General features: G+C 32.4%; 3 protein-coding genes across 3 annotated transcripts; all 3 read right to left on the bottom strand.

Annotated features, from left to right (window-relative positions):
- Positions 1-1,040: 1,040 nt before the first annotated feature.
- LOC131172609 (cytochrome P450 81Q32-like) lies at positions 1,041-3,335 on the bottom strand. The gene is made up of 2 exons (XM_058133876.1): positions 2,315-3,335; positions 1,041-1,719 (listed from the first exon to the last, which is right to left on the bottom strand). Exons 1-2 carry the CDS (start codon positions 3,182-3,184, stop codon positions 1,096-1,098), a joined length of 1,494 nt encoding a protein of 497 aa, XP_057989859.1. The 5' UTR covers positions 3,185-3,335; the 3' UTR covers positions 1,041-1,095.
- Positions 3,336-8,650: 5,315 nt separating this feature from the next.
- Positions 8,651-9,103, bottom strand: LOC131177879 (uncharacterized). Its single transcript, XM_058143047.1, has one exon. It carries the CDS (start codon positions 9,101-9,103, stop codon positions 8,651-8,653), a length of 453 nt encoding a protein of 150 aa, XP_057999030.1.
- Positions 9,104-16,235: 7,132 nt separating this feature from the next.
- LOC131172607 (cytochrome P450 81Q32-like) lies at positions 16,236-18,604 on the bottom strand. Its single transcript, XM_058133871.1, has 2 exons — positions 17,577-18,604; positions 16,236-16,967 (listed from the first exon to the last, which is right to left on the bottom strand). The coding sequence occupies exons 1-2, from the start codon at positions 18,444-18,446 to the stop codon at positions 16,344-16,346; spliced, it is 1,494 nt and encodes a 497-aa protein (XP_057989854.1). The 5' UTR covers positions 18,447-18,604; the 3' UTR covers positions 16,236-16,343.
- Between the last annotated feature and the right edge of the window lie 5,737 nt (positions 18,605-24,341).

The raw sequence follows: 24,341 nt of genomic DNA, 5'->3' as shown, positions 1-24,341 counted from the left end.
CATTTTAATTGTAAAAATTGAGGTAACAATGGAGAAAATAAAGACAGTTAAAAGAAAAAGAAATTAAATGCTTATTATAAACAACAATAACTATTAATTGTAAAATAAAAATTGATTCATATATGATAAATATCATGTGATAGAATCATGTGATAAATCCATTCTACGAAATGAGTATTGTATTTGTTTTTAGGTTTTGTTAATTCTTAATTTATGTAAATTTAAACTCTTGTATTTATTGCATTAATTTAAATTTATTAATAAATTTAAGATTTTTATTGAATGAATTTTTTATTGATCAATTATTTTTATTTTATTAGTTCTCATATATATGATATAATTAAAAAATAAATATATATATTAATACATATTAAAGTACAGTAATAAGTTTCTAATTAATTGAAATAAAATTTGAATGATATAAAGAAAATGTTTAAAAGATATTGGATACAAAAGTTTTGTTATCATTTCTTATAGGAAATTTTACATTCAATGCTCATGGAAGTTGGAAAACAGTAAGAAGGTTTTTTTTTCTTAATCTATAAATTGATGAAATCAGTTTATAAGTTTAAAAATAATTTTATTTTATTTTTTTATAAGATTTTTTTGTTTAGATTTAGTTTACCATGGACCCAAAATATAAGATTTATGATGAGACACGTCTATTAAATATATAAATCTCACATGTTTGTACCTTGTGTATTGAATTCATAATGAATTAGGTATAGGTAATAATTTCTCCTTCTATAACATTTTTTAAGTTTATAAATTGAGTTTATAAGTTAAAAAAAAAAACAAAGAAAAAATAGAGGCAAGCAACATTTCAGTTTTATGTTTATAAGCTAATTTTACTAAATATTTTATTATATTATCTTCATTTAATTTTTAAAATTTTACACATATCTTATTTAATATTATTTTTAATCATTTTGATAATAAATATACTTATAAATTATTTTTTTATTAAATTTATCATTCACTTACAAGTATTTTAATCAAACATATAACTGCTTAAAATTTTAAATATTTATGAGTTTAAATTAACTAAAGGGCTTATAGTTAATTTCCATGGGTTAAAGCTAAACACCCTCTAATTCAAACATGAGAAAGAAGGTTCACCATGGATGGACGTGGTCTACATTTAACTATCAAGGGCTGAGCTTTGGGCATTGTTAGTCCAGCGCCCTCGGTCATGTCCACCATTTCCTTGCCAACTCTCTCCCACTCAAAGCACTGAAGGACTGAACCCAAGGTCAAACTAACCATGCGCAAGGCCAAGCTCTCTCCAGGACAACTCCTCCTTCCAGACCCAAAAGGCATCAACCGAAAACCATCCCTTACCCCTGCCTCACACCCTTCAAATCTTTCTGGTTTGAATTTCCTGGGCTCCTCCCAAACTCGAGGATCATTCTGTATGCTCCACATGTTCACTATCAGCATTGTGCCAGGTGGTACACGATAGCCTCCTATAGAGCACTCCTCTGACGACTCGTGAGGAACCAACAGTGGACCTGGTGGGTACATTCTCATGACTTCACTTATAATGCAGTGAAGATAGGGAATCTTTAATGTATCAGACTCAGTCATTAAGCGATCATGTCCAATGACATTATCAATTTCGTTCTGAGCTTTCTTCAAAATTTCAAGATCATTCATTAAAAGTGACATTGCCCATTCCATGGTTACAGCTGAAGTATCGGTTCCTGCTGCCAGTAGAACCTATCCAGACAAGAAGTAAAAATTAGTGCATTACGTTTTCTGATGAGTGATAGGCATCGCTAAGTGGCATATATACGGATACAAATATCACAGATCAAAAATAGCAATATAGACTATCAAATTATGAGTGAAACATTTAAAAATTTTAAAAAAAATTATTTAAATAAACTGAATATTTATTATAAATTTAAAATATAATTATATGAGATTTATATATTTAATAAATAAATTTTTTTATTCCAATTATGTTTTGGGTTGAAGGTTGGATGGAGTTTAGGTTAAAAAAATTATATCTAATGAATGTTGAAACTTGGAGGACCCCTGTTCTTATAGTCAAAAGTTACGTAAGCACTTTCCAGCTTTCACACCTGCTGCGTGGAACCTCACGGCGTTGAAACGTGGAAAAAGTAAACTTTTGGCCAATTACTTTTTCCACCAATTTATTATAAAATAATTAGATTTTTATGATTCCTTCTTGCATTATCTCAAATGCATGTTTGCCAATAGTCAAAAGTGGAGTGGAGGCAAAGAAAAATCTGGTGGGTAATGTGTTGCGGCTAGAACTTGGGAAATGGAAAGGAAAGACGAATCTTACCAGCATAAGGCTTTTGATAGTTTCATCCGTGTAGTACTCAGGATCCGATCGTTGCAGCGTCAACAAGACCTCAATCAATGTCTTATTTTTCTCCTCAGAGGGTGAGATGCTCATTCTTTTTCTATGTTCTTCGATCAAAACTTGTATAAACCCATCTCTCCTCTCTTGCAAATCAAGCATTCTCTTCTCTACGCCTCCTATCTTGGCTAATAAGGGCAAATAGTCCCCCATGTTAGATGTGCCAGCAGACTGGAACGTCTCCCTCACGATCCTCCGAAAACTTGCCGCCGCCTCCTTTTCTTCCACGTTCTCACCGTAGTATCTCTTCCCAGCTATCATCCTCATCATCACGTTCAGCATCAGCTCAAAGAAGGCAGATTTCAAATCCACCGTCTCATCTTTACTCTTAAACAAACGACGGATCAGCAACTTCACCTCATCGCTTCGTATGCTAGACAGTAACTGGAGACGGTGAGAGGATAGGATTTCGAGGGAGGATAATTTACGGAGATTGCGCCAAAGATCGCCATAAGGAGCCCAAACAAGGCTGGTGTAGTTGTAGCCTAAGTGTTTGCCATGGAGGAGGCGTGGACGGTTGGCGAAGACGACGTCATTCTTGGTAAAACATTCCTCCACGGCTGATGGGGAGGAGACAAGCAATACACGGCGGTAGCCAAACTGAAGGATAAGTACGGGACCGTAACGGTTAGATATGGCGGAAAGGGAACGATGGAGAGGTTTGTGGAGGAGGTGTAGGTGGCCTATTATGGGGAGGGCAGGGAATGGGCTTGGTGGGAGATTTCGGATCTTGTTGAGGAAATGCTTGGTGAGCACATAGAGAACCAGAAAGAGAAGGAATTGTAAGATCATGGCGATGAGTAAACAGTGAAAGAATATTGGTGGGCAGAAGTGGAGTCAATATGGAAGACAGAATTGCATTATTAAAGACTGGCTGGGGCTGTGAGGTCAATAGAAATTATAACTACACCAAAATAAGTCTGGCTAACGCTGGGAAAGGAAAAAGAAGCCCACTTGACAAAGATGGTAATAAAAGAGTGAATATATGAAAATAGGTGGCTGATTTTTTTGGCTTTTGAGCTTTTCATTCAAACGATACGAGGTTTGTTAGGCGTTACCGTTGAAATTACAATTTGAAAAAATATTTATTTTAAATATATTAATTAAAAAATATTAAAAAATAATTAAATTTTAAATTTAATTTATTTTAATTATAAAAATATTAAAATAATAAAATAATTTTTTAAATTATTTTTTTAATTATATTTAAAATAATATTTTTATTTAAAATAATAATTTCCACCTTCAAAATTTAATGCTAAATAGGCTGATAATCAAGTTTGATATTTAAAAAATGAAAACAACGCATTAGGCGCACAATCAAGCCGCGTTTGTCGACTAGTTGGTTTTGGATGGAGAAATGAAAATGAATTCGGACGCTGAAGACCATTGCCAGCAGTTTCGGATATGTTTTAATTTAATAATATTAAAATTATTTTTTAAATATTAAAAAATTTTAATCTCATGATAAATTGTAAATTTTCATATTTAAATTTTAATTAAATTAAATTAAATTAATAAATAAATTATTTTTAAGAATATATAATTTTGAATTCAGTATTAATTAATATCAAATGATTGTTTAATATATTAATGTGTAAAATTATTTTTTTATTCTATTAATAAAGAATATAAATAACTTTGAATTATTTAATAATATTATTAAATTTTTTAAATTTTAAAAAAACACTTTTTAAGATACAAATATTTATTTTTCATTTCCAAGTTAAAATATATTTACAATGCAAAGTAAATATTTAAATAAATAATAATACATTAAATAAAAAAATATATAATTTAATATCAATGAAACATAAACCTAAAACCTCAATTTTAGCTAATTTGGTACTAAACTAAAGCCTAATTAAATATAGCAATTAACAGATTTTTTAGTAGACAAGACATTAAATGCAGGATGTTAGGAACATTTTTCTTAAGTGTGGGGTAAAGCATAGACCACGATGCATGTATATGAAGTCACGCATGATGAAAACTTCTTCTAGAACCATGTTAAAATTCTTGTCGAATAGAAACTTCGGTATTATCTATTTATTTATATTTTTAAATTCTAAAAATAAATTTATCTATTTATTTATAATAATTTTTAAATTTATAAATTAAAAATTAAATTTTTTATTTTAATATTTATAAATATTTTATTTATAATTTAATTTAATATTTTATTATTATTATTTAATTTTTAAAATTTTATCATAAATTTTATTTAATATAAATTATTTTTATTAAATATATTAAATAATTATTAGCCACTTATAAATATTTTAACTAAATATATAATTACTTAAAATTTTAATATTTATAAAATTAAATTAACTTATAAATACTAAATATTTATATTCACTGAGTTTTTGGCACGGTATAATCAAGTTCGTTAAAAGGGAAAGGAAAATATTAGGTGCGCTGTGTAATTGTCAAGCCGCAATTGTCGATTAGTTGGCTCTGGTTTTAGATGGAAAAATTAATTCGGATGCTGAAAACCATTGCCAGCAGTTTCGGATATGTTTTTTCTTTGAAACAGTTTCGGATATGTTTTAATTTAATGGTATTGAAATTATTTTTTATTTTTTTAATTTAATACTCTTAAAATTATTTATAAAATTTAATGAAATTATAAATAAATAAATAGATAAATAAATTATTTTTAAGACTATATAATTTTAAATTTGAGTATTAATTAAAATCAAGTTAAAAAAAAAATCTAGATGCAACTATGTTAAATAGAGTATTGTTAAGGCAATGGGTATAGAATAGACTTTAAAGTGTGATGAATATATTAATTGCCCAACTAGATTACTACAAAGTTATGACAATATAACTCTACAATACAATAAAGTCTGAAATCTGTAGACAGTAACTTTTAAAAAATTTTTTTGAGAATTTTTTATGAACTAGATTTAGAGAAATGAGAAAAAAAGAAAAAGAAATAGAAGAAGTGCATATGATTTAAACAACTCATCCATATTTATAGATACTGAAAAGTCATAACATCTTTTTTAGACAGATACATCTGTTTACTTTCAACAGATACATTGTTTGTTTTAAATTGACACATCTTCTAATAAATGTGACTATTTATGTAATATAGATATATATTTATTAATAGATATATCTATTATGATACCTCTCCAAATAGTTGTGACTGTTTGTATGCAATAGATAAATTTATTTATTAACAGATACATTTACTTGCTAACAAACACATCTGTTCGTAATATATTTATAAAAATTAAATTAAAATAATTATTTTATTTTACACACATATATACCAAGTGTCTTTATAGAATAATTCTATATATTTCAAGCCAGGAGATAGGCCTCCTATCAAATACTTCTTATGTGATTGTCCTCATCAGGCTAAGGAATGCCTCAAGAGGAACATGCTTTTGGTCTTGATAGGAGAGAAGGATACTAGTCCACTCCAAGAAGGGTCTAGCATGGGATCCTTACAACTTGTAGCCGCTACCAACACACAGCCATGTGAGGTTAAAAATGGGCGCAAAAGACATTTATTTGCCACCTTAAACCTCGGTAGACAACAAATATGTCCTTTTGTGGACACTGGTGCCTTAGATAACTTCTTGCAAAATGAGACAATCATAAAACTTGTTATCACGTGGGACTAGCAAGCAAGATGGTTAAAGCTAGACAACAAATATGCTCTTCTTCTTGTTCTGTTTCCTTCTCTTCTTCCTCTTTTTCTTCTTTTTCTTCTTCTTCTTCCTCTTCTTCCTCCTTTTCCTTTTCTATTTGTGGAACATAATCAGTAGCAGCAGCCTTACTGGTTTCTCAAGCTTTAATACTTGAAAGACCCAAGTGAACTTTGATTTTTGTTAGTTCATTCACAATTTTATACATCATCATCAAAGCTTCATCAATCTTAGAATCAAATGCATTCATAAGAACATCTTGAAAAGATCAAAATTTCTGTATTTCTCCAAATTCAATCTCAACAAACTGCCTTAAATTATTCACTTCTTCCAGAATTCCTTTAATGTCAAAAGCATCACTTGCACTACCCTTAGACCTAACACCTTGTTCAAGTTTCCTACCATCATCATCTTTCTGTAGGCTTGTAATGGGGATCATATTTGTTCTAAGTTTTTCATTTTCCAATGATATCCCAAAATCTCTAAATAAGCCATTAAGAAGATGGGCATAGGGTAGTTGTAAGGTGGTTTCCATTTCATGATTTGTTTCAGCATAAAGTAGGCAAGATTAAACTCAATTTCATTCACAGTATGCCAGATTATACAGAGATCAAGTGTGCTTAAATAGTTTGGACTGCCAGTTCTAGGGTTTGGTACATAAATGATGAAGCTGTGCAGAATTTTAATGTGTTGGTGAGCATGGGTGATGCTGGTTTTATCTTTCACTTCCCCTTTAAATACTTCTGCTTCAAAATCTCTCTTATTGAAACCCCCAACAGAAAAGACTTTTTTATGAGAACAGATTCTATTCCCACTGTTTGGGATGCCTAAGGGTCTAGCTAACCTGTCTACTGTCACTTCATAAACTTTTTCTTTCATTTTAATCTTAAAAGATTCATCACTTTCAGCATCATCAATTCTCAAATTTCTATAGAATTCTTGAACTAAATCCACATATATTCCCTAAGTGTTAGAGCATAATTTGTCCCATTTTTGGTATTCAAATAGAGCCTGTAAAAGAACTGAGACTTCATTAAAAGTAGGCCAGTGAATGTACCTTAGTTCATGAATGGCCCTTTCCATAATCACAATTGGAGCTTTTGAAGTCTTTTTCTTTTTAGAACCTTTCTTCTGGACAGGTTCACTAGTCCTCTTCTTGGACTTTTCTTTTGTTTTTCCAATGACCAGAGGAGCTTCTTTTTGTGTAGGAGGAGGTGATGAAGGGACACTGGCATTGGCAGAATCTGAAGATGATGAGGATGTGGTAACCTTTTCCTTGCCTTTTCCTTTTGACTGAGCCATGACCAAATCAGGAAGTGTTGGGCAGTAGGGAAAGATAATGCTAGGTTCATAAAATAAGCAATGTGAGCCATTAACGTATACTCATTAAAAGAACAATAATAAATTTTTGAAGCATTGTCATGTAACATTCAAATTTTCAGGATAGACAATAAGAAATTAGGGTTTTTGAAAATCAACAACAAATTCATAATTTTGACATATAGTGTATTTTGTTGTCATGAGAATACTTAATATAAGAAAATCCACCAACTAATTTCAAGAAAAATTGAAGATATATCATGTAAATTAAAAAAAAAATAAATGCCGCAACAATTTCACAAAATAGAATACCTGATACTTATAGAGAAGACACAAGTCGATGAAAACAAGAAAGAATGCTTCGAAAAACTTAATCCAAAAAGAATTAACTTGAGTGATTTCTTTTCAGCAGTAAGAGATATTGGGGAATGAGCAAGAAGGATTTTGGGATTTTCTATTTTGGAGAATGCGGAATGAGGGTTTTGTTACAGAGCAAATGGGTTTCTGACGTTTTAAAGAAAATAAAGAGAGATGATGGTTGAGGTTTGTGGAGGAGGTGTAGGTGGCCTATTATGGGGAGGGCAGGGAATGGACTTGGTGGGAGATTTCGTATCTTGTTGAAGAAATGCTTGGTGAGCACATACAGAACCAGAAAGAGGAGGAGGTGTAAGATCATGGTATTGATTATTGAGTAATTTGTAAATAATGAACGGATGTTCTGTTAAAAAATAATGAACGGATGTTGCTTGGTGGTCAGGATATGGAGTACAGAAGACAAGAGTTGAATTATAAAAGACTGGCTGAGGCCGTGAGGTCTCAGTCAAAATTATAGTTGTACCAAATAAGGTTGGCTGACGCCTGACGCTAGGGAAAGATAAAGATGTCCAATTGAGAATCTTTTGACCCGCGGGACCAACTACATCATGTAAGAAAGAAAAATGGGAAAGCTTTTTTTTTTTTACTATTAAATTAAAATTTATTAATTTATTTAACAATAAAATAAAATTTGCTTGCCATATGAACTCGGAACTCGCATTTCATGAATTTTTTTTTTTTTTTGTCAAAGATATAAATTCATTGATAGTCAATTGACTAGAAATGCAATTACAAAATTAGTTTGTGACATAAAATTATAATGAAAGGAATCATTAAGTAGATATTCCCTAATTATCAAATGGGATACTTTATTTTTAATCCTATTGATATAAGAGATTACACACTAGTCAAAGTGATTTAGAGGAGAATGATATCCCAAACTATGCCATGAATACTAATGGGGCAAGTTGTGAATAGCATTAACCACTTTAAGAGAGTCCCCTTCAACCATGATTATTCCCTTCAACCCCCTAGATTGAGCCAGGACCAGTGCTTTTCTACAAGCTAATGCCTCCAGAATTAGAGGATCAAGACCATCTGTAAAACGCTTACAAGACCAATTACAGGGCATACTTTCCGAGTCCCTTGCCAAAACAGCAATTGAACTTTTGTTACAAGGTATATTAAAAGCTCCATCAAAATTTAATTTAACAAAATTGTGAGGAGGTGACCAAAATGTTGGGGACTGAAGGGCTACCGTTTGAGGATTAGAGGTAGGAACCTGCACCGAAGAGAATTCCTCAAAGAAATAAATAGCCATTGAAATGACCTGATGATGAGTGAGCGTGATGTTTCTGAAGACCATCTCATTTCGGCTATTCCAAATAGTCTGCAAAAGGAACACCATTATAACCTATAAATTGTCATCCTCTCTTCAAGGTTGAGATCTAATTGAAGATAGGATTTGCGTCCAATAATTGGCAGCTGAAAATTCATGTAGAAGAGAGACTCGTAACATGAAAGGAGAGAGGAAACAAATTTGAACAGCCCTTGGACAATGAAAAAATAGATGAATAGCAGATTCTGGTTGTCCACAAAACCTGCACTCACTAGAAAAAGAAAAATTTTCCAAATCTGTTCATTAGTTGGAAGTCTTTCATGCAACAATTTCCATAAAAACATCGCTATGTTAGTTGGCATCTTCAAGTTCCACAATTTCCTCCATAATTCATTGTTGAACAAAGTCAAATTGGGACCAAGACATGCAATAGTTGTTGTGTCCCTAGCTTGCCGAATTTAAAAAAGCCAATTTATACCCAGATTTTACAATATACACCCCTGAATTAGAATACTACCACACTATTGAGTCTTCTCTGTTGAAAATACTTATAGGGATAGAGAGGATATGATGAACTTCCCTCCTCATCCAAAACTGATTTTAACACCTCCAATTTCCAACTTCAAGAATTTTCAACAAACAATTGAGAAGCCCATATTATGGAGGGGTCTGCATCCCTTTTAATACAATGAGCATGAGGAAAGGACTTTAGGAATCCATTTATCACATTTGCACATAATAGACTTCCCATCATTAAAATTCCATCTCAACCTTTCATCAAGTAACTGGCAACCCCCATATAATGCTCTGCCATGCCCATGATGGTCAAGCTCCCTGCGTTGCGGACGTAAAGCAACTAGAAGGGAAATATCTTCCTTTCAAGACCCATGCTATAAGAGACTTTGGCTTTGAAAGGATTCACCAAACTTGCTTGGCAAGCAATGCCCGATTGAATTACTCCAAATCCCTAAAACCCAGTCCTAATCTTTTAGGTTGGCAAAACTTTCCAAACTATCCAATGGATCTTCTTTTTCTGCTCTTTTAACCCCACCAAAAGTTACAATCAAGCTATTTATAGATTTGCAAAAAGAATGGTAACTTGAAACAAGACATGTCATATACTAGAATGGCTACCACAATAGACTTAATAAGCACTTCTTATCACCTTGAGAAAGAAACTGTTCTTTCCATCCAGCTACTTTGTTAGAAATTTTTCACTTGATTGCCTCAAAGGATTTAGCTTTAGAGCAAGAAAAAATTGCAGGCGACCCATCCCATGACTGTAAGTCTAAAATAGTGAGAGTAGTAATCAATAAACTAGGAATAGTTGCGATAACAAGAAGCCAAATCATATGGTAAAAGAGTGAACACATGAAAATGGGCGCCCGAGTTTTTTAGTTTTGGGCTTTTCATTCACACGACGTAATCAAAGTTCAATACTAAAAAAAAAAGAGAAAGAAAGACAGGAAAACAGCATATTAGGTGCACAATCAAGCCGCGATTGTCGATTAGTTGATTTGGATGGAGACATGAATTCAGATGCTGAAGATCATAAATTAAAGAACATAAAATTTAATATAAGATTAAGTTAAAGAACATAAGTTAAAGAATATAAAGCCGCGATTGTCGACTATTATGAAAATCATACTCGCATAAATTAAAGAACGTAAAATTTAATATAATTCAATATAAGCTTATTCCATCAATAAATTTACTAAACAAAGAAAAAATAATTACACACACTAATAATTTTCCCATCCCCAAAATCACTCACAAATTACATAATACTCAAATAATATCCACAATTCGAAGGACTAAATCCCAATTCTCTACTTTTTTATTGCACTTAGTACATATTGTCCACTCAACTCTCATAATATGACCTCACGTTTTGCAATCTTTTATGGGCCTCGTTTTACCAAGTTCAACGTGGTCTTGGACACTAGCAAAAACCTAAACCAACATGAAATTTTTTTTTTTTTTTAATTTTTAACTAAAATCTTTCTAATTTAAAACTAATTAAACTTCCTAATTCTAATTGACTTAGAAATCTAACAATCTCCACCTTCGAGTCAAATATATTCGCAGCTTCTGCAAAAGTCAATATTCTCTTAGGTACTTCCTTGGACTCTTAATTGTTAATATTGCCTATTGTCTCCTCTTGTATTCTTTCAATCATTGTGCATCCTTTCAATTTGTAGAGATTCTTTGCACCACTTTTCTCCCCCTTCATGATCATGAGAGCACCTTAACTAATTCTCATGACTTCACCATGAATTGAACACTGATAACACTAAGTATTCAACTTACTCAAGGAAATTAAGTTCAATTCAAATTTAGCAACATATATCACTTTATCAAACAATTTCACATTATGACCATGCAACTTGATCTTCACTCTTTTAACACCTTTAACCTCCATCTTGTTCCTATTGGCTAGCCTCACTTTCTCTCTTTTTTTTTCTTCAATCACATCAAAACCACTTCTTCTTTGAGTAAATATAGAATAGGCAAGCAGAATCTATTAACCACTCATCTTGTCATGAATCTTTTGACTTTTTCTTATTATCATTTACATTCAAATATTTACTATCAATACAATCATCAATTGCAATTGCAGCAGTTCCTTCTTTTTTTTTTTTTTCGCGACTCTTCTTGAATTATTTAAACTTTACAAGATCTTCTTTTATCTCCACACAATAGTATTGAATATGACTGTTCTCATGACAGTAGTAGCATTCTCTATCTTCAAAGTCTACATGTGATCTCAAGCTCGATCTATTTTTCCTTCTTTTTTTTTTTTCGCGACTCTTCTTGAATTATTTAAACTTTACAAGATCTTCTTTTATCTCCATACAATAGTAATGAATATGACTGTTCTCATGACAATAGTAGCATTCTCTATCTTCAAAGTCTACATGTGATCTTAAGCTCGATCTATTTTTCCTTATCCAATTATTTCCACATGAATTGGTTCTTCCACAACTAAAACTAGCAATAAAAGCTCCACCTTCGTTGCTATTATCTGACTTGTTGAACTTCTCATCATCCAAGACAACTGCAGTAACCTCCTTCACCTTCAAAGTTTCCTTTTCAACTTTAGGGTTGTCACTAAGATTTTATAAAATTGTGGGAGAGAGGTTAGAAATAAGAGAGTTTTATCTTCATCATCTACCTTCACACCAATGCCAACCAATTAAGTAATAATGTATTAAAAACATTAAAGTGATCCCTCACATTAGTACCTTCCTCCATTCTAAGTTAATGAAACTCCTTCTTTAGGTACAAGTGATTTGTGAGTGACATTGACATATACAAATTTTCCAATTTCTTCCACAAAGCAACTAACAAAGTTTCCTCTAAGACATTATACTTCATACAAGGGGCTAATGTCAATCTAATTGTACTTACTACCCATTGTTAAAGCTCCTCCCAATCATCATCTTTCATAGTTGTTGGTTGTTTCTGTTCACAACTTTAGTTATCCTTGTTGTACAAGGACATCATTCACAGTACTTTGCCATGAACTGAAATTATTTTTCCCATCAAATGCCTCTACTTCAATTTTGTGTTCACCATCTTAAACGACAACTCTGATACCACTTGTTGTGAAAATTATACTCACATAAATTAAAAAATACAAAATTTAACATAATTTAATGTAAACTTACTCTACCAATAAATTCAATAATCAAAGAAAAAATAATTATAAATATTAATTATTTTTCTTATTCTCAAAAATAAACACAAATTACCTCACACAACACTCAAACAATACTCATAATTCGATGGGCTAAATTACAATTCCCCACCTTTTGATTGCATGTAGCACATCCTATCCACTCAACTCTCATAATATGACCTCACGTTCTGCATTCTTTTATAGGTCACATTTTACCAAGTTCAACTTGGTCTTGGACTCTAGAAAAACCTACACCAACATGATTTTTTTTTTTTTAATTTTCAACTAAAATATTTCTAATTTAAAACTAATTAAATTTCCTAGCTCTAATTGACTTGAAATTCTAACACCAGGAGTTTCGGATATGTTTTAATTTAATAATATTAAAATCACTTGTTAAATATTAACAAATTTTAATTTAATAATAAAATTGTAAAACCTCATATTTAAATTTTAATTAAAGTTAAATTAATGAATAAATTATTTTTAAGAATATATAATTTTGAATTTGAGTATTAATTAATACCAAATGAAAAAAAAAATCCAGAAGAAACTATGTTAAACAAAGTAAAATCTCAAAAAGAAAAAATTACACACCAAATATAGCACATTATGAAAAGAGGAAAATTTGAAGGTTGGCTGGAGTTGTATAAAAAGATCTTAAAATCTATAAATAGGCAAGGCAGGATAATGAGTTGAGAAAAATTTTTGTTGCCATCCACCCATCATATAAGCAGGGAGAGCATTCGGTCGGTTTAGCTCTAAATCAAACCGATTAAGAAAAACTGAAAAATCAATTGACTTAAAATTTGGACTGAATCAAATCAAATTAATAAAAATCGATTTGGTTTGATTTGGAATCAAAAACCGAATGACATGCAAATGCTTAAATTCCGAAATGCAAATTCTCAAACTGAATGATTTCATAAAAGGAATCACTATGAATCAAAATATACAGATTCAACAATACATTATATGTATCAATAAAGAAGAAGAAGAATTGTACAAATTAGATTGCAAATCTACAACATATGTCAACAATTAAAAATCAACCAAAACTAAGCAATCAAATACCCAAAAGCCATGTATCACATAAAGCAGAGCCAAATTAATTGAAGCATTCACAACAAAAGAGAGAAGATGGCACACAGTGGGACACGATGCTCATCAATGATGCGAAGCTTATCAGCAAATTGCAGGGCTAAGGGGTGATGCTTATCGATGGGTCTCTAGATGTGATGCAACAATCCTTTGATGCGGGTTAAGAAGAAGAAGACGAAGAAGTGACGTGGTGAAGGATAATGAAAGGAATTGGCGAGGGGTGAGATTTGGGACTTTAGCCTTTTGGGTCTCTATAAAAAGAAAAAAAATGGAGGGACTATTGGGTAAAGGAGACTGGAAGAGCTGGCTTTGCTTTTGGGTCTCTGAGATAGGGATTAAAGAGGGATAGGGATTAAGGAGGGATAGAGAAGAAGGCAGCATTTGTGGGGCTGTGGGTCTAGTGGGTGAGGGTTTGATTTATACATATATATATATATATATATATATATATATATATATATATATATATATATATATATATATATATATATATGGGTTGGTCAAAACGACATAACTTCATATTTCAGTCAGTTCGGTTTCTTTGATTTTTCATTGAATTAATCAAACCAAAATGAAAAACTCAAATTACATGAAATCTCTAATCGAAGAGCATTTAGTAGACCAAAAAACCAAACTGATTAAATTAAATCAGTTCGGTTTGATTCGATGGTTTGGTCTAACTCAAAAACTGCTCAACCCTGCGCATAAGTCCATAAAAATAATTCTAAAAAAAATGAATTAAACTCTGATACCACATTGACCCAAATCAAATCTTAAAATCCAAGTGTTAAAGATAAAAGAGCTAACACATCATAAAGAAGTTTTAAAGTCTATGATCGAGCATGCTCGCATGGGGAAGTCCTAATTTCAAACTAGCACGTTAATCATCTACTAATATCTTTTTTATGTTTTCTTCCAAAGGAAGGCTTTAGGTTCAGTATCCACAACCAACTCCAATATTTTTTTAAGAAGACAACTAACTATTCAATAAATATTAAATTTATATTCCATAATTAATGTTCTTTTATAAATTATTATTAATATACTAATATTAAATTAAGTATTAATTAATATATTAAATTAATATACCTTGATATATATAATCTTTTATAAATTAATTAATTTTAATATATTAGCTTGTACATCATAAATGTGTCATTTCAATATTTAGTCAATTTGTCTAATTTATTATTATATTTTAATTAATGTTACTTAATTTTTCAGTTGAACCAGCCAAATCAGTCTTATTCTGAAAACTTTGATATCCACGACTAATTTTAGTTTTCTTTAAGAACACAACTCCGATGTATTTGGCTGTGAATGAAACGGAACTCTTAATGTGTAAAATTATTTTTTTTTTCTATTAATAAAGAATTAATTTTTTTTTTTTGTAAATTGACATTACAATGATTTTTTCTTTTTAATAATAAAAAATGAGGGTTATCTGTATATAATGGTGATAGCCCTTTTAGGCCCTAACCCAACTCAAAGGACAAGGCTTATCACAAAAAAGGACAAGGCTTATCACAAAATTCAAAGTAGCTTCCTGTAAAATTAATTATTGAATAATTTGTCACTAATTTTTATTTATATTATAAAATAAAAATAATATTTAATTATTATTTTTAATAATAATATAAAAAATTAAAACCGAAATGGAACAAAATAATCTCAGCATGTTAACTAGGACGTTTTGTGGTCATTACAATGGCGTTATGGGAACATTTTTCTAAAGTGTGTACCGGGCAAAACATAGTCCAGTCAGCGCACGTGCACAGGTTACGCATGACGAAACTTCTTCTAGATCCATTTTAGAATTCTTGCCGAATTTGATACGCCGTTGTTATATTTTCACCCAAAAATTTAGTGGGATCTTAAATTTTTATTTACAGCCATTAAAGTTTTATTTTTTATATTTATTTAATCAACAAAAACATGTGAATTCGTATAAATATACATGAGTGAAACTATTATAATAATATTAAAAATACTATTTTGATAAGATTATTATGAACAATAATTATCATTTAAAATATAAGATTTAATTTATCATGGACTCAAAATATAAGATTTATGATGAGACACATCTATTAAATACATAAATTTCACATATTTGTACCTTGTATATTAGATCTATAATAAATTAGGTATAGGTAATAATTTCTCCTTGTATAACACTTTTTAAATTTATAAATTGAGTTTACAAGTTAAAAAAAAAAAGAAAAAAATAGAGTCAAGTAACATTTCAGTTTTATGTTTATAAGCTAATTTTACTAAATATTTTATTATATTATCTTCATTTAATTTTTAAAATTTTACCACATATCTTATTTAATATTATTTTTAATCATTTTGATAACAAATATACTTATAAGTTATTTTTTTATTAAACACAATTATTTATTATTTACTTATAAATATTTTAATCAAACATATAATTGCTTAAAATTTTAAATACTTATGAGTTTAAATTAACTAAAGTGGTTATAGTTAATTTCCATGGGTTAAAGCTAAACACCCTCTAATTCAAACATGAGAAAGAAGGTTCACCATGGATGGACGTGGTCTACATTTAACTATCAAGGGCTGAGCTTTGGGCATTGTTAGTCCAGCGCCCTCGGTCATGTCCACCATTTCCTTGCCAACTCTCTCCCAGTCAAAGCACTGAAGGACTGAACCCAAGGTCAAACTAACCATGTGCAAGGCCAAGCTCTCTCCAGGACAACTCCTCCTTCCAGACCCAAAAGGCATCAACCGAAAACCATCCCTTACCCCTGCCTCACACCCTTCAAATCTTTCTGGTTTGAATTTCCTGGGCTCCTCCCAAACTCGAGGATCATTCTGTATGCTCCACATGTTCACTATCAGCATTGTGCCAGGTGGTACACGATAGCCTCCTATAGAGCACTCCTCTGACGACTCGTGAGGAACCAACAGTGGACCTGGTGGGTACATTCTCATGACTTCACTTATAATGCAGTGAAGATAGGGAATCTTTAATGTATCAGACTCAGTCATTAAGCGATCATGTCCAATGACATTATCAATTTCGTTCTGAGCTTTCTTCAAAATTTCAAGATCATTCATTAAAAGTGACATTGCCCATTCCATGGTTACAGCTGAAGTATCGGTTCCTGCTGCCAGTAGAACCTATCCAGACAAGAAGTAAAAATTAGTGCATTACGTTTTCTGATGAGTGATAGGCATCGCTAAGTGGCATATATACGGATACAAATATCACAGATCAAAAATAGCAGATCAAAAATAGCAATATAGACTATCAAATTATGAGTGAAACATTTAAAAATTAAAAAAAAAATTATTAAAATATGAAGATTTATTATAAATTTAAAATATAATTATATGAGATTTATATATTTAATAAATAAATTTTTTTTATTCCTATTATGTTTTGGATTGAAGGTTTAATAGGGTTTAGGTTAAAAAAAATTATATCTAATGAATGTTGAAACTTGGAGGGACCCCTGTTCTTATAGTCAAAAGTTACGTAAGCACTTTCCAGCTTTCACACCTGCTGCGTGGAACCTCACGGCGTTGAAACGTGGAAAAAGTAAACTTTTGGCCAATTACTTTTTCCACCAATTTATTATAAAATAATTAGATTTTTATGATTCCTTCTTGCATTATCTCAAATGCATGTTTGCCAATAGTCAAAAGTGGAGTGGAGGCAAAGAAAAATCTGGTGGGTAATGTGTTGCGGCTAGAACTTGGGAAATGGAAAGGAAAGACGAATCTTACCAGCATAAGGCTTTTGATAGTTTCATCCGTGTAGTACTCAGGATCCGATCGTTGCAGCGTCAACAAGACCTCAATCAATGTCTTATTTTTCTCCTCAGAGGGTGAGATGCTCATTCTTTTTCTATGTTCTTCGATCAAAACTTGTATAAACCCATCTCTCCTCTCTTGCAGATCAAGCATTCTCTTCTCTACGCCTCCTATCTTGGCTAATAAGGGCAAATAGTCCCCCATGTTAGATGTGCCAGCAGACTGGAACGTCTCCCTCACGATCCTCCTAAAACTTGCCGCCGCCTCCTTTTCTTCCACGTTCTCACCGTAGTATCTCTTCCCAGCTATCATCCTCATCATCACGTTCAGCATCAGCTCAAAGAAGGCAGATTTCAAATCCACCGTCTCATCTTTACTCTTAAACAAACGACGGATCAGCAACTTCACCTCATCGCTTCGTATGCTAGACAGTAACTGGAGACGGTGAGAGGATAGGATTTCGAGGGAGGATAATTTACGGAGATTGCGCCAAAGATCGCCATAAGGAGCCCAAACAAGGCTGGTGTAGTTGTAGCCTAAGTGTTTGCCATGGAGGAGGCGTGGACGGTTGGCGAAGACGACGTCATTCTTGGTAAAACATTCCTCCACGGCTGATGGGGAGGAGACAAGCAATACACGGCGGTAGCCAAACTGAAGGATAAGTACGGGACCGTAACGGTTAGATATGGCGGAAAGGGAACGATGGAGAGGTTTGTGGAGGAGGTGTAGGTGGCCTATTATGGGGAGGGCAGGGAATGGGCTTGGTGGGAGATTTCGGATCTTGTTGAGGAAATGCTTGGTGAGCACATAGAGAACCAGAAAGAGAAGGAATTGTAAGATCATGGCGATGAGTAAACAGTGAAAGAATATTGGTGGGCAGAAGTGGAGTCAATATGGAAGACAGAATTGCATTATTAAAGACTGGCTGGGGCTGTGAGGTCAATAGAAATTATAACTACACCAAAATAAGTCTGGCTAACGCTGGGAAAGGAAAAAGAAGCCCACTTGACAAAGATGGTAATAAAAGAGTGAATATATGAAAATAGGTGGCTGATTTTTTTGGCTTTTGAGCTTTTCATTCAAACGATACGAGGTTTGTTAGGCGTTACCGTTGAAATTACAATTTGAAAAAATATTTATTTTAAATATATTAATTAAAAATATTAAAAACTTAATTAAATTTAAATTTAATTTATTTTAATTATAAAAATATTAAAATAATAAAATAATTTTTTAAATTATTTTTTTAATTATATTTAAAATAATATTTTTATTTAAAATAATAATTTTCACCTTCAAAATTTAATGCTAAATAGGCTGATAATCAAGTTTGATATTTAAAAAATGAAAACAACGTATTAGGCGCACAATGAAGCCGCGTTTGTCGACTAGTTGGTTTTGGATGGAGAAATGAAAATGAATTCGGACGCTGAAGACCATTGCCAGCAGTTTCGGATATGTTTTAATTTAATAATATTAAAATTATTTTTTAAATATTAAAAAATTTTAATCTCATGATAAATTGTAAATTTTCATATTTAAATTTTAATTAAATTAAATTAAATTAATAAATAAATTATTTTTAAGAATATATAATTTTGAATTCAGTATTAATTAATATCAAATGATTGTTTAATATATTAATGTGTAAAATTATTTTTTTATTCTATTAATAAAGAATATAAATAACTTTGAATTATTTAATAATATTATTAAATTTTTTAAATTTTAAAAAAACACTTTTTAAGATACAAATAGTTATTTTTCATTTCCAAGTTAAAATATATTTACAATGCAAAGTAAATATTTAAATAAATAATAATACATTAAATAAAAAAATATATATAATTTAATATCAATGAAACTTAAACCTAAAACCTCAATTTTAGCTAATTTGGTACTAAACTAAAGCCTAATTAAATATAGCAATTAACAGATTTTTTAGTAGACAAGACATTAAATGCAGGATGTTAGGAACATTTTTCTTAAGTGTGGGGTAAAGCATAGACCACGATGCATGTATATGAAGTCACGCATGATGAAAACTTCTTCTAGAACCATGTTAAAATTCTTGGCCGAATAGAAACTTCGGTATTATCTATTTATTTATATTTTTAAATTCTAAAAATAAATTTATCTATTTATTTATAATAATTTTTAAATTTATAAATTAAAAAAATAAATTAAAAATTAAATTTTTTATTTCAGTATTTATAAATATTTTTATTTATAATTTAATTTAATTAAATATTTTATTTTATTATTATTATTTAATTTTTAAATTTTTATCATAAATTTTGTAGAGTTTAACAGCAGAGAGCAAATACAAGCATAAACAATTGAATTTCCTAGTGATAATATTATTGAGGTTTTACTTAACTTAAATAGCCATTACATCTAACAATAAACCAGAAAAATCTGTAAACAAATAACAGTGAAATAACTCAGCTAAAATATCTCTAACAACCTAAAGAATAGGTCTTATTTGACTAAATCAAACAACTTCCAACACTTCCAACAATCCCTCCCTTGAACTTATTCCTCTAGACAAGAATTAGTTCAGAGCAGTATCTAGGCACATGCCTAGCTCTTGCCGCAACTTCTGGAAACCTTCCAGCTTGAGTGGTTTTGTCATCAGGTCTGCAAGTTGATCCCTGGTGCCACAAAACTGTAAATCCACGATACCCTCCTTAGCAAGATCTCTAAGAAAATGAAATCTCACCCTTATATGCTTGGATCGACCATTTAAAACTGGATTTTTGGACAGCTTAATAGTTGATGCATTATCACACATTAAAATCGTTCCTTCGGCCTGTGAATGACCAATTTCCTTCAAAATTCTTCTCATCCAAATGGCTTGACAAGCACAGGCAGCAGCTGCAACAAACTCTGCTTCTGTGGTTGACAGAGTTACTATTGGCTGCTTGCGAGACGACCAGGCTACAGCTCCTCCACTCATCTGAAAAACATAACCTAAGGTGCTCTTGCTATCATACATATCACTCGCATAATCGCTATCCGTAAATCCTACTAAGTTACTAGCTCCACCCCTCTTGTAGAATACTCCATAATTAACAGTTCCTTTTAAATACCTTAGTATTCTTTTGACTGCTGCAAAATGGAGTTGTGTAGGACAAGCCATGAATCGACTAATGAGGCTCACTACAAACATGAGATCAGGTCGAGTAGCCGTGAGATACATTAAGCTCCCCACCATTTGCTTAAACTGAGTTGCATCCACTTTAGTGCCTTCTTCATCTCTGCCAATTTTTTGTCCTGGAACAATTGGATTGCACACTGAATTGTAATTTTCCATTCCAAATCGGCTCAAGATTTCACCTGCATACTTTCTTTGGCAAATGAATATGCCACTGTCTTTTTGGATAACCTCAATTCCGAGAAAGAACCTCATTTGCCCCAAATCTGTCATATCAAACTCCTTCTCCATAGAGCATTTAAATTCAGCTAGCAATTTCTCATCATCACCAGTAAATAATAAATCATCAACATAAATGCTCACAATTAAAATTTTACCTCCCTTTCTTTTAACAAACAACGTCTGCTCATTAGAACTGCTTTTAAAACCTTCCTTGATAAAATAAGATTCTATTCGGCTAAACCAGGCCCTAGGTGCCTGTTTTAAGCCATAAAGAGCTTTCTGCAGTTTGTACACCATCTGTTCACTTCCCTTTTTCTCATAACCCTTCGGCTGCTCAATAAAAACATCTTCCACTAGTTCTCCATGTAAAAAGGCTGATTTAACATCTAATTGATAGAGTTTCCAGCCCTTTTGTGCCGCAAAAGCAATAATCATCCTTACCGTATCCATCCTGGCCACAGGTGCAAAAACCTCTGTATAATCAATTCCATACTGCTGAGTGTACCCTTTCACTACCAGCCTTGCTTTATATTTGTCGATTTCTCCAAGTTCGTTCAGTTTAGTTTTGTAAATCCATTTTACGCCAATCTTCTTTGCATTAGCTGGTAAATCCACTAAACGCCAAGTATGATTCTTCTCAATAGATTTGATTTCTTCATCCATGGCCATTCTCCAATTTTTGCTTTTATCGCTTCTTCAAAATCATTGGATCCAAATCATTAAAAAAGCCATCATGTTAGCTTCATCCTCCTCCGACAAACCTTCTCCTGAAACATAATCTGCTAGACGTATGGGAGGCTGTCGAGTTCTGCCCTCCCTTGCTGCTAATTCAGGTGCAACAATTATGTCCTCTGTTATAGCGGTAGGGAAATATTCCTCCGATGGTAAATTGACATCAATTTCGTCTCCCCCTGCCATATTCTCTTCTACGACTTTGATGATGTCTTCCCATTCCAATTCAACTTGTTGTTCTTCTTGAAAATCTGTACCCCAATTCCACTCACGATCTTCTTCGAAAACCACATCACGACTTACAATAATTTTCTTGGTAACTGGATCAAACATTCGGTACCCTTTGGATTCGTTGCTAGTTCCAAAAAATACACAGCTCACACTTTTATCTTCAAGTTTGGTTCTTTTTGCATCTGGAATATGTACATGACCCACACACCCAAAAACTCTGAAATAGTCAACTGAAGGCTTCTCTCCACTCCAAGCTTCCTCTGGAGTCATGTTTTTTACGGCTAAAGTGGGTGATCGATTCAAGATGTGAATCGTCCACCTAACTGCTTCTGGCCAGAATACTTTGGGCACTTTCTTCTCTGTTAGCATTGTTCTCACCAAGTTCATCACAGTGCGGTTCTTTCGTTCAGCTACTCCATTTTGTTGTGGAGTATAAGCTGTGGTCAATTGTCGCTTCACTCCATGTTGCTTGCAGAAGTCATTAAACTCTGCAGAGTTAAACTCCCCACCTCTATCTGTTCTCAAACATTTAATAGGTAATCCTGTTTCTTTTTCCACAAGCATTTTGAAACATTTAAAGTGATAAAATGTTTCAGATTTTTCAACAAGAAAATAACCCCAAGCTTTCCTTGAAAACTCATCTATAAAACATAATAAGTACCTATTGTGGCTGTTTGAAGCTGGCGTGATTGGTCCACAGAGATCAGCGTGAACTAGACCCAACTGTTCAGTTGCTCTCCACTGGCTTTTCTTAGGAATTTGAGTTCGATGTTGCTTACCTTTCACACAAGCTTCGCAAATAACACTTGGTATGACAATTCGAGGCAAGCCAAGTACCATGTTTTTATGTTCCAAAGTGTGCAAGCCCTTGTAGCTGAGGTGTCCGTAGCGATGATGCCATAAAATTGACTGATCTGTACTGCCAATTTGAAGGCACTTTTCATCTGTCACCGCGATGGCAGTTCGAGAAGCAAAATGAACATTCTATTTGCACTCATAACAGATTCCACCATTTTTCCCTTTTGCGGATGGTAAAGACTACATACACAGTCTTTAAACAGGATTCCAACTCCCTTTTCTTGAAGCTGCCCAACACTTAACAGATTGTTTTTAAGTTCAGGAACCAAGTATACATCATTGACAGTGTAACAAATTCCCTGCAGAAATAGTTTCACTACACCTTTTCCAGTCACCTGCATTCTAGTGTTGTTTCCAAGCTTGACCAAATGAGAGAAACTTGTGTCTAAGCTTGAAAACATTTCAGAATTTCCACACATGTGGTTTGAACATCCAGAATCTACAAACCAGGCGTCGCTTCTTCTTGTTTCATGTAGCTCAACATAAGCCATTAATAACAACTCTTCTGCTTCGTCCAATTCTGCATAATTGGCTTCCTTGTTCAACTTTGGACATTCATATTGAAAATGTCCTAAGTCATGGCACTTGTAACATTCAACAGTTGCTTTGTTGAACGCAGCTCTTCCTCTTCCTCGTCCCCTTCCTCTATAGGAACCTCTCCCTCTACTGGCTGTTCCTGATCTCCCTTCAATCTTTAAGACCTGATCTTCATCATCGTTGCGTGCCCGTCGAAATTTCTATTCATGTACTACTAATGAACTTTGGAGTTCATCAACAGACATGGTTTCGATATCCTTGGATTCTTCAATGGATACACAAACATATGTGAATTTCTCAGTTAGGGTACGTAAGATCTTCTCGACAATTTTGGTATCTGAAATGTCTTCTCCATTACTCCTCATTTTGTTAGCAACCATCATTACTCTTGCAAAGTAATTGTTAATAGTTTCATCTTTCTTCATTTCTAAAACTTCAAACTCCCTTCTTAATGAGTTAAGAAGAGATTTCTTCACCCTTGAATTTCCTCCGAACTTCTTCTTCATTGAATCCCAGACAATCTTTGCCGTATGCGGCACCAGGATCTGTTCAAAAACAGTTCTGTCAATTGCTTGAAACAGATAATGCTTAACCTGATGATCCTTAGTTCTGGCATCATCAAGTTGAGCTTGCTGCGTATCTGTCAATCTTGTTTCCATTTGTGGTTCTTCAAAACCATTTTCAACCAAGCTCCAAAGTCCTTTTGCTCTAAGGAGATTTTCCATCAGTTCACTCCAGTGATCATAATGACCATCGAAGTGTGGAATTTTCGTCAAGGTTTTATCGTCACTCATCCTCACAGTGTTAGATCACTCAAAGTTTGCTACTTTTGTCAGGGCCAGTGGGGCTCTGATACCAATTGTAGAGTTTAACAGCAGAGAGCAAATACAAGCATAAACAATTGGATTTCCCAGTGATAATATTATTGAGGTTTTACTTAGCTTAAATAGCCATTACATCTAACAATAAACCAGAAAAATCTGTAAATAAATAACAGTGAA

Source organism: Hevea brasiliensis, chromosome 2 (genome assembly GCF_030052815.1).
Source record: "Hevea brasiliensis isolate MT/VB/25A 57/8 chromosome 2, ASM3005281v1, whole genome shotgun sequence".
NCBI lineage: Eukaryota > Viridiplantae > Streptophyta > Magnoliopsida > Malpighiales > Euphorbiaceae > Hevea > Hevea brasiliensis.
This window is presented reverse-complemented; position numbering and strand designations above follow the sequence as displayed.